At 56.2% G+C, this 10,162-nt stretch overlaps 1 protein-coding gene across 5 annotated transcripts in view; it reads left to right on the top strand.

The window, feature by feature from the left end:
• The first annotated feature begins 4,800 nt into the window (after window positions 1–4,800).
• Window positions 4,801–10,162, top strand: part of ELAC2 (elaC ribonuclease Z 2) — a 55,862-nt gene continuing 50,500 nt past the window's right edge. For all 5 annotated transcript variants that reach the window (XM_077254622.1, XM_077254620.1, XM_077254624.1 and 2 more), the window contains exons 1-4: window positions 4,801–5,106; window positions 8,498–8,548; window positions 8,642–8,712; window positions 8,816–8,880. In XM_077254622.1, coding sequence (XP_077110737.1) covers window positions 4,865–5,106; window positions 8,498–8,548; window positions 8,642–8,712; window positions 8,816–8,880 — 429 coding nt within the window. In that variant the 5' untranslated portion in view covers window positions 4,801–4,864. The remainder of the gene's footprint in view (window positions 5,107–8,497; window positions 8,549–8,641; window positions 8,713–8,815; window positions 8,881–10,162) is intronic.

Below are 10,162 nucleotides of genomic sequence, written 5' to 3'. Positions count from 1 at the left end.
CTATGTAAAGCAGTTAATACAAGAGAAGATAGTATTCTGCTACAGATGGATCTGGATAAGTTGGAAACTTGGGCTGAAAGGTGGCAGATGAGGTTTAACAATGACAAATGTAAGGTTATACACATGGGAAGAAGGAATCAATATCACCATTACACACTGAACGGGAAACCACTGGGTAAATCTGACATGGAGAAGGACTTGGGGATCCTAGTTAATGATAAACTTACCTGGAGCAGCCAGTGCCAGGCAGCAGCTGCCAAGGCAAACAGGATCATGGGGTGCATTAAAAGAGGTCTGGATACACATGATGAGAACATTATACTGCCTCTGTACAAATCCCTAGTTAGACCACACATGGAGTACTGTGTCCAGTTTTGGGCACCGGTGCTCAAGAAGGATATAATGGAACTAGAGAGAGTACAAAGGAGGGCAACAAAATTAATAAAGGGGATGGGAGAACTACAATACCCAGATAGATTAGCGAAATTAGGATTATTTAGTCTAGAAAAAAGACGACTGAGGGGCGATCTAATAACCATGTATAAGTATATAAGGGGACAATACAAATATCTCGCTGAGGATCTGTTTATACCAAGGAAGGTGACGGGCACAAGGGGGCATTCTTTGCGTCTGGAGGAGAGGTTTTTCCACCAAAATAGAAGAGGATTCTTTACTGTTAGGGCAGTGAGAATCTGGAATTGCTTGCCTGAGGAGGTGGTGATGGCGAACTCAGTTGAGGGGTTCAAGAGAGGCCTGGATGTCTTCCTGGAGCAGAACAATATTGTATCATACAATTATTAGGTTCTGTAGAAGGACGTAGATCTGGGGATTTATTATGATGGAATATAGGCTGAACTGGATGGACAAATGTCTTTTTTCGGCCTTACTAACTATGTAACTATGTAACTATGCTTGAACCATTGGATGCACTTATTCGCCCAAAATGCCTAAACAATCTCAGCTGTTAATTCTTCCATGAAGGGATATCATTGGCCCGGCGGATCTCCACGAAATAGCACCCAGAGCATCACAGAACCTCCGCCATGTTTTACGGTTGGGAGAAGGGAGTCTGAATGGAATGCTTCTTTCGGCTGTCTCCAAACGTACACTCGGCCGGAGGTCGGAAATAGGGTAAACGATGATTCGTCTGAGAATATCACGTTTCCACTGCTCGAGGGACCAATTCTGGAGCTTTCTACACCACTCTAAACGCTTGGAAACATTTGTCAGTGAGAGCAGCGGTTTTCTAATTGCAGCTCTTCCGTGGAATCCAGATTTGTGCAGCTCCCAACTAACAGCCCCTCATCCTCCCCCCCTCCACACAGCCCCTCATCCTCCCTTCTCCACACAGCCCCTTATCCTCCCCCCTTCTCCACACAGCCCCTCATCCTCCCCCCTCTCCACACAGCCCCTCATCCTCCCCCCTTCTCCACACAGCCCCTCATCCTCCCCCCTTCTCCACACAGCCCCTCATCCTCCCCCCTTCTCCACACAGCCCCTCATCCTCCCCCCTTCTCCACACAGCCACTCATCCTCCCCCCTTCTCCACACAGCCCCTCATCCTCCCCCCTCCACACAGCCCCTCATCCTCCCCCTTCTCCACACAGCCCCTCATCCTCTTCCTCTCTACACAGCCCCTCATCCTCCCCCTCTCCACACAGCCCCTCATCCATCTCCCTTCTCCACACAGCCCCTCATCCTCCCCCCTTCTCCACACAGCCCCTCATCCTCCCCCCTTCTCCACACAGCCCCACATCCTCCCCCCTCTACACAGCCCCTCATCCTCCCCCTCTCCACAGCCCCTCATTCTCCCTCTTCTCCACACAGCCCCTCATCCTCCCCCCCTTCTCCACACAGCCCCTCATCCTCCCCCTCCACACAGCCCCTCATCCTCCCCTCTCCACACAGCCCCTCATCCTCCTCCTCTCCACACAGCCCCTCATCCTCCCCCTTCTCCACACAGCCCCTCATCCTCCCCCCTTCTCCACACAGCCCCTCATCCTCCCCCCTTCTCCACACAGCCCCTCATCCTCCCCCCTTCTCCACACAGCCCCTCATCCTCCCCCCTTCTCCACACAGCCCCTCATCCTCCCCCCTTCTCCACACAGCCCCTCATCCTTCCCCTCTCCACAGCCCTTCATCCATTTCCCTTCTCTACACGGCCCCTCATCCTTCCCCCCTCTCCACAGCCCCTCATCCTCCCTTCTCCACACAGCCCCTCATCCTCCACCCTCTCCACACAGCCCCTCATCCTCCCCTTCTCCACACAGCCCCTCATCCTCCCCCTCTACACACAGCCCCTCATCCATCCCTCTTCTCCACACAGCCCCTCATCTTCCCTTCTCCACACAGCCCCTCATACCCCCTTTTCCACACAGCCCCTCATCCTCCACCGTCTCCACATAGCCCCTCATCCTCCCCCCTCTCCACACAGCCCCTCATCCTCCCCCTTCTCCACACAGCCCCTCATCCTCCCCCCTCCACACAGCCCCTCATCCTTCCCCCCTCTCCACAGCCCTTCATCCTCCCCTCTCCACACAGCCCCTCATCCTTCCCCCCTCTCCACACAGCCCCTCATCCTTCCCCTCTCCACAGAGCCCCTCATCCTCCCCCCTTCTCCACACAGCCCCTCATCCTCCCCCTCTCCACACAGCCCCTCATCCTCCCCCCTTCTCCACACAGCCCCTCATCCTCCCCTCTCCACACAGCCCCTCATCCTTCCTCCCTCTCCACACAGCCCCTCATCCTTCCCCTCTCCACACAGCCCCTCATCCTTCCTCCCTCTCCACACAGCCCCTCATCCTCCCCCCCTCCACAGAGCCCCTCATCCTCCCCCCCTCCACACAGCCCCTCATCCTCCCCCCTCCACACAGCTCCTCATCCTCCCCCTCTCCACACAGCCCCTCATCCTCCCCCCAGCCCCTCATCCTTCCCCCTCTACACAGCCCCTCATCCTCCCCCCCCCCGTCTCCACACAGCCCCTCATCCTCCCCCCCCCGTCTCCACACAGCCCCTCATCCTCCCATCTCTCCACACAGCCCCTCATCCTCCCCCGTCTCCACACAGCCCCTCATCCTCTCCCCCCCCGTCTCCACACAGCCCCTCATCCTCCCCCGTCTCCACACAGCCCCTCATCCTCCCCCCTCTCCACACAGCCCCTCATCCTCCCCCGTCTCCACACAGCCCCTCATCCTCCCCCCTCCACACAGCCCCTCATCCTCCCCCCTCTCCACACAGCCCCTCATCCTCCCCCGTCTCCACACAGCCCCTCATCCTCCCCCCTCTCCACACAGCCCCTCATCCTCCCCCGTCTCCACACAGCCCCTCATCCTCCCCCCTCCACACAGCCCCTCATCCTCCCCCCTCTCCACACAGCCCCTCATCCTCCCCCGTCTCCACACAGCCCCTCATCCTCCCCCCTCTCCACACAGCCCCTCATCCTCCCCCGTCTCCACACAGCCCCTCATCCTCCCCCGTCTCCACACAGCCCCTCATCCTCCCCCGTCTCCACACAGCCCCTCATCCTCCCCCCTTCTCCACACAGCCCCTCATCCTCCCCCCTTCTCCACACAGCCCCTCATCCTCCCCCCTTCTCCACACAGCCCCTCATCCTCCCCCCTTCTCCACACAGCCCCTCATCCTCCCCCCTCCACACAGCCCCTCATCCTCCCCCCTTCTCCACACAGCCCCTCATCCTCCCCCCTCTCCACACAGCCCCTCATCCTCCCCCGTCTCCACACAGCCCCTCATCCTCCCCCATCTCCACACAGCCCCTCATCCTCCCCCATCTCCACACAGCCCCTCATCCTCCCCCGTCTCCACACAGCCCCTCATCCTCCCCCCTCCACACAGCCCCTCATCCTCCCCCCTTCTCCACACAGCCCCTCATCCTCCCCCCTTCTCCACACAGCCCCTCATCCTCCCCCCTTCTCCACACAGCCCCTCATCCTCCCCCCTTCTCCACACAGCCCCTCATCCTCCCCCCTCCACACAGCCCCTCATCCTCCCCCCTTCTCCACACAGCCCCTCATCCTCCCCCCTCCACACAGCCCCTCATCCTCTCCCCTTCTCCACACAGCCCCTCATCCTCCCCCCTCCACACAGCCCCTCATCCTCCCCCCTTCTCCACACAGCCCCTCATCCTCCCCCCTCCACACAGCCCCTCATCCTCTCCCCTTCTCCACACAGCCCCTCATCCTCCCCCGTCTCCACACAGCCCCTCATCCTCCCCCATCTCCACACAGCCCCTCATCCTCCCCCCTCCACACAGCCCCTCATCCTCCCCCATCTCCACACAGCCCCTCATCCTCTCCCCTTCTCCACACAGCCCCTCATCCTCCCCCGTCTCCACACAGCCCCTCATCCTCCCCCCCCCCCCCCCCCCCCGTCTCCACACAGTCCCTCATCCTCCCCCCCCCCCGTCTCCACACAGCCCCTCATCCTCCCCCCTCCACACAGCCCCTCATCCTCCCCCCTCCACACAGCCCCTCATCCTCTCCCCTTCTCCACACAGCCCCTCATCCTCCCCCCTTCTGTACACGGCTCCATAGTATTTCCTTCCTCTCCAGCAGCCTGAGCACAGAACGACTGCTGCCCTCGGGTCTTCACCGGACTGAAGGAGGCCCCGCCCCCTTCCGGTGACGTCATTCCCAAAATCAACAGCGTTCTAGTCGCTGCCGGCCTGCTATTGGTTGCTTGCTGCCAAGCAACGAGAAAACCATTCGGTGATGGGTTGAGCGTCCTTGCAGGAGGCCCGCTGTGATTGGCTGGTAGGCCACGTGACATTGGCGTCGGCGCCGCTGATTGGCTGCCGGTGAAGCACATGGTCCGGTGACCCTCTGGCTGTGTCGGCCCTGTCGGGTGTATGGGGCTGTCAGGCCTGCTGTGGAGGCGTCTCTCCCGGGTTCTCGCCATGTCCCAGCCCGAGGCTCGGGCCTACAGCGGCCGGAAGAGCAAAGCTCCCAAGGAGCCTCTGCGGCACATAAAGAACAGGGCGAAGCAGGAGGCGGGAGAGCGCCATGGGCCGGCCGTGGTGTATGTGCAGGTGGTGGCGGCCGGCAGCAGAGACGCGGGGGCCTCCGTCTATGTGTTCTCAGACCACAACAGGTGACGGGACCCCGGGTATAGCACGGGCTGCGCTGTGAGGGGCGACACAGCCAGAGGGGTTACTGGCAGTGACGGGGTTAATAGCGGGGTCCTGGCGGTCTGGGGCTGTGACGGGGTGAATCTTAGCGTCCCTGGTGGTCCGTGGCAGGGACACGATTAATAACAGGGTCGCGGATGGTCTCAGGATTTGATAGGGTTGATGTCAGGATTCCTTGCGGTCTGGGGGCAGTGACGGGGTTAATGTCATGATCCCTGGTGGTCTGGGGGCAGTGATAGGGTTAATGTTAGGATCCCTGGTGGTCTGGGGGCAGTGATAGGGTTAATGTTAGTATTCCTGGTGGTCTGGAGCAGTGACTGGTTAATGTTAGGATCCCTGATGGTCTGGGGGTAGTGATGGGGTTAATGTTAGGATCCCTGGTGGTCTGGGGGCAGTGATAGGGTTAATGTTAGGATCCCTGGTGGTCTGGGGGCAGTGACAGGGTTAATGTTAGTATTCCTGGTGGTCTGGAGCAGTGACTGGTTAATGTTAGGATCCCTGGTGGTCTGGGGGCAGTGATAGGGTTAATGTTGGGATCCCTGGTGGTCTGGGGGCAGTGATAGGGTTAATGTTGGGATCCCTGGTGGTCTGGGGGTAGTGATGGGGTTAATGTTAGGATCCCTGGTGGTCTGGAACAGTGACTGGTTAATGTTAGGATCCCTGGTGGTCTGGGGGCAGTGATAGGGTTAATGTTAGGATCCCTGGTGGTCTGGGGGCAGTGATAGGGTTAATGTTGGGATCCCTGGTGGTCTGGGGCAGTGACTGGTTAATGTTAGGATCCCTGGTGGTCTGGAACAGTGACTGGTTAATGTTAGGATCCCTAGTGGTCTGGGGCAGTGACTGGTTAATGTTAGGATCTCTGGTGGTCTGGGGGTAGTGATGGGGTTAATGTTAGGATCCCTGGTGGTCTGGAGCAGTGACTGGTTAATGTTAGGATCTCTGGTGGTCTGGGGTAGTGATGGGGATAATGTTAGGATCCCTGGTGGTCTGGAACAGTGACTGGTTAATGTTAGGATCCCTGGTGGTCTGGGGGTAGTGATGGGGTTAATGTTGGGATCCCTGGTGGTCTGGAGGCAGTGATGGGGTTAATGTTTGGAGGATCCCTCGTGGTCTGGAAGCAGTGATGGGGGTTAATGTTGGGTTCGCTGGTGGTCTGGGGGTGCAGTGACGGGGTTAATGTGAGGATCCCTGGTGGTCTGGAGCAGTGACAGGGTTAATGTTAGGATCCCTGGTGGTCTGGGGCAGTGACAGGTTATTGTTAGGATCCCTGATGGTCTGGGGTAGTGATGGGGTTAATGTTAGGATCCCTGGTGGTCTGGGGCAGTGACAGGTTATTGTTAGGATCCCTGATGGTCTGGCGTAGTGTTGGGGTTAATGTTAGGATCCCTGGTGGTCTGGCGTAGTGATGGGGTTAATGTAAGGATCCCTGGTGGTCTGGGGCAGTGACGTGTTTAATGTAAGGATCCCTGGTGGTCTGGGGCAGTGACGGGTTTAATGTTAGGATCCCTGGTGCTCTGGGGCAGTGACAGGGTTAATGTAAGGATCCCTGGTGGTCTGGGGCAGTGACGGGTTTAATGTTAGGATCCCTGGTGGTCTGGGGCAGTGACAGGGTTAATGTAAGGATCCCTGGTGGTCTGGGGCAGTGACGGGTTTAATGTAAGGATCCCTGGTGGTCTGGGGCAGTGACAGGGTTAATGTAAGGATCCCTGGTGGTTTGGGGGTAGACGGAGTTAATATAATATACCCTGGTGGTCCGGAGGCAGTGATGGGGGTTAGTGTTCGGATTCCTTGCGGTCTAGGGCAGTGATAGGTTAATATAAGGATCCTTGGTGGTCTGGAGGCAGTGATGGGGTTAATGTAAGGACCCATGGTGGTCTGGGGGCAGTGACTGGTTAATTTTAGGATCCCTGGTGGTCTGGGGTAGTGATGGGGTTAATGTTAGGATCCCTGGTGGTCTGGGGTAGTGATGGGGTTAATGTTAGGATCCCTGGTGGTCTGGGGCAGTGACTGGTTAATGTTAGGATCCCTGGTGGTCTGGGGTAGTGATGGGGTTAATGTTAGGATTTCTGGTGGTTTGGGGTAGTGACTGGTTAATGTTAGGATCCCTGGTGGTCTGGGGTAGTGATGGGGTTAATGTTAGGATCCCTAGTGGTCTGGGGCAGTGACTGGTTAATGTTAGGATCCCTGGTGGTCTGGGGTAGTGATGGGGTTAATGTTAGGATCCCTAGTGGTCTGGGGCAGTGACTGGTTAATGTTAGGATCTCTGGTGGTCTGGGGGTAGTGATGGGGTTAATGTTAGGATCCCTGGTGGTCTGGAGCAGTGACTGGTTAATGTTAGGATCTCTGGTGGTCTGGGGTAGTGATGGGGATAATGTTAGGATCCCTGGTGGTCTGGAGCAGTGACTGGTTAATGTTAGGATCCCTGGTGGTCTGGAGCAGTGATAGGGTTAATGTTAGGATCCCTGGTGGTCTGGGGTAATGATGGGGTTAATGTTAGGATCCCTGGTGGTCTGGGGCAGTGACTGGTTAATGTTAGGATCTCTGGTGGTCTGGGGTAGTGATGGGGTTAATGTTAGGATCCCTAGTGGTCTGGGGCAGTGACTGGTTAATGTTAGGATCCCTGGTGGTCTGGGGTAGTGATGGGGTTAATGTTAGGATCCCTGGTGGTCTGGAGCAGTGACTGGTTAATGTAAGGATCCCTGGTGGTCTGGGGTAGTGATGGGGTTAATGTTAGGATCCCTAGTGGTCTGGGGCAGTGACTGGTTAATGTTAGGATCCCTGGTGGTCTGGGGTAGTGATGGGGTTAATGTTAGGATCCCTAGTGGTCTGGGGCAGTGACTGGTTAATGTTAGGATCTCTGGTGGTCTGGGGGTAGTGATGGGGTTAATGTTAGGATCCCTGGTGGTCTGGAGCAGTGACTGGTTAATGTTAGGATCTCTGGTGGTCTGGGGTAGTGATGGGGTTAATGTTAGGATCCCTGGTGGTCTGGAGCAGTGACTGGTTAATGTTAGGATCCCTGGTGGTCTGGAGCAGTGATAGGGTTAATGTTAGGATCCCTGGTGGTCTGGGGTAATGATGGGGTTAATGTTAGGATCCCTGGTGGTCTGGGGCAGTGACTGGTTAATGTTAGGATCTCTGGTGGTCTGGGGTAGTGATGGGGTTAATGTCAGGATCCCTGGTGGTCTGGGATAGTGACTGGTTAATGTTAGGATCCCTGGTGGTCTGGGGTAGTAAAGGGGTTAATGTTAGGATTTCTGGTGGTCCAGGCTGTGGTTTCTGCCCACCTTTCAGCTGGACTCTGGGGGGCTGTAGGTTGTCGCCCCTTTAACCCCTTGTGCTCCCCTCTTTCTCCAGGTATCTCTTTAATTGTGGCGAGGGGGCGCAGAGACTTATGCACGAGAACAAGTAAGAGCCGATATTTGAGCCCGGTGTGCGATCCCGGTCATGTGACCGCCCCGCCGCTGCTGATTGGTCTCGTCTCGTGTTCTCGCTCCTCAGGGTGAAGCTTTCTCGTCTGGACAACGTCTTCATCACCAGGATGGACTGGGCCAACGTCGGGGGGCTGTCAGGTAGGTGCCGGGACCACCGGGGAACGGAGGCGGCCATTGTGATAACTATCAGGGTCTGCAGCCGTGGACCCCCACTAATCCGTCTCCTCTGCTCCCCCTGCAGGTGTGCTGCTGACCCTGAGGGACTTGGGGCTCCCTAAGTGTACGCTCTCTGGACCCCCGCAACTGGTAAGTGACCCCCCATCCTGATCCTAGTGAGCAGTGCTGCAGTGTAAAGCATGGAAAGCTGAGCCTCTAATATAGAGCAGGGCTGCAGTGTAAAGCATGGAAAGCTGAGCCTGTAATATAGAGCAGGGCTGCAGTGTAAAGCATGGAAAGCTGAGCCCCTAATATAGAGCAGGGCTGCAGTGTAAAGCATGGAAAGCTGAGCCTGTAATATAGAGCAGGGCTGCAGTGTAAATCATGGAAAGCTGAGCCCCTAATATAGAGCAGGGCTGCAGTGTAAAGCAAGGAAAGCTGAGCCTCTAATATAGAGCAGGGCTGCAGTGTAAATCATGGAAAGCTGAGCCCCTAATATAGAGCAGGGCTGCAGTGTAAAGCAAGGAAAGCTGAGCCTCTAATATAGAGCAGGGCTGCAGTGTAAATCATGGAAAGCTGAGCCCCTAATATAGAGCAGGGCTGCAGTGTAAAGCAAGGAAAGCTGAGCCTCTAATATAGAGCAGGGCTGCAGTGTAAAGCCTCTAATATAGAGCAGGGCTGCAGTGTAAAGCATGGAAAGCTGAGCCTGTAATATAGAGCAGGGCTGCAGTGTAAAGCATGGAAAGCTGAGCCTCTAATATAGAGCAGGGCTGCAGTGTAAAGCATGGAAAGCTGAGCCTGTAATATAGAGCAGGGCTGCAGTGTAAAGCATGGAAAGCTGAGCCTCTAATGTAGAGCAGGGCTGCAGTGTAAAGCATAGGAAGCTGAGCCTCTAATATAGAGCAGGGCTGCAGTGTAAAGCATGGGAAGCTGAGCCTCTAATATAGAGCAGGGCTGCAGTGTAAAGCATGGGAAGCTGAGCCTCTAATATAGAGCAGGGCTGCAGTGTAAAGCATGGAAAGCTGAGCCTCTAATGTAGAGCAGGGCTGCAGTGTAAAGCAAGGAAACCTGAGCCTCTAATATAGAGCAGGGCTGCAGTGTAAAGCATGGAAAGCTGAGCCTCTAATATAGAGCAGGGCTGCAGTGTAAAGCAGGGAAAGCTGAGCCTCTAATATAGAGCAGGGCTGCAGTGTAAAGCATAGGAAGCTGAGCCTCTAATATAGAGCAGGGCTGCAGTGTAAAGCATGGAAAGCTGAGCCTGTAATATAGAGCAGGGCTGCAGTGTAAAGCAAGGAAACCTGAGCCTCTAATATAGAGCAGGGCTGCAGTGTAAAGCAGGGAAAGCTGAGCCTGTAATATAGAGCAGGGCTGCAGTGTAAAGCAGGGAAAGCTGAGCCTCTAATATAGAGCAGGGCTGCAGTGTAAAGCATGG

This window comes from Ranitomeya variabilis, chromosome 4 (assembly GCF_051348905.1).
Source record: "Ranitomeya variabilis isolate aRanVar5 chromosome 4, aRanVar5.hap1, whole genome shotgun sequence".
Lineage (NCBI taxonomy): Eukaryota > Metazoa > Chordata > Amphibia > Anura > Dendrobatidae > Ranitomeya > Ranitomeya variabilis.
This window is presented reverse-complemented; position numbering and strand designations above follow the sequence as displayed.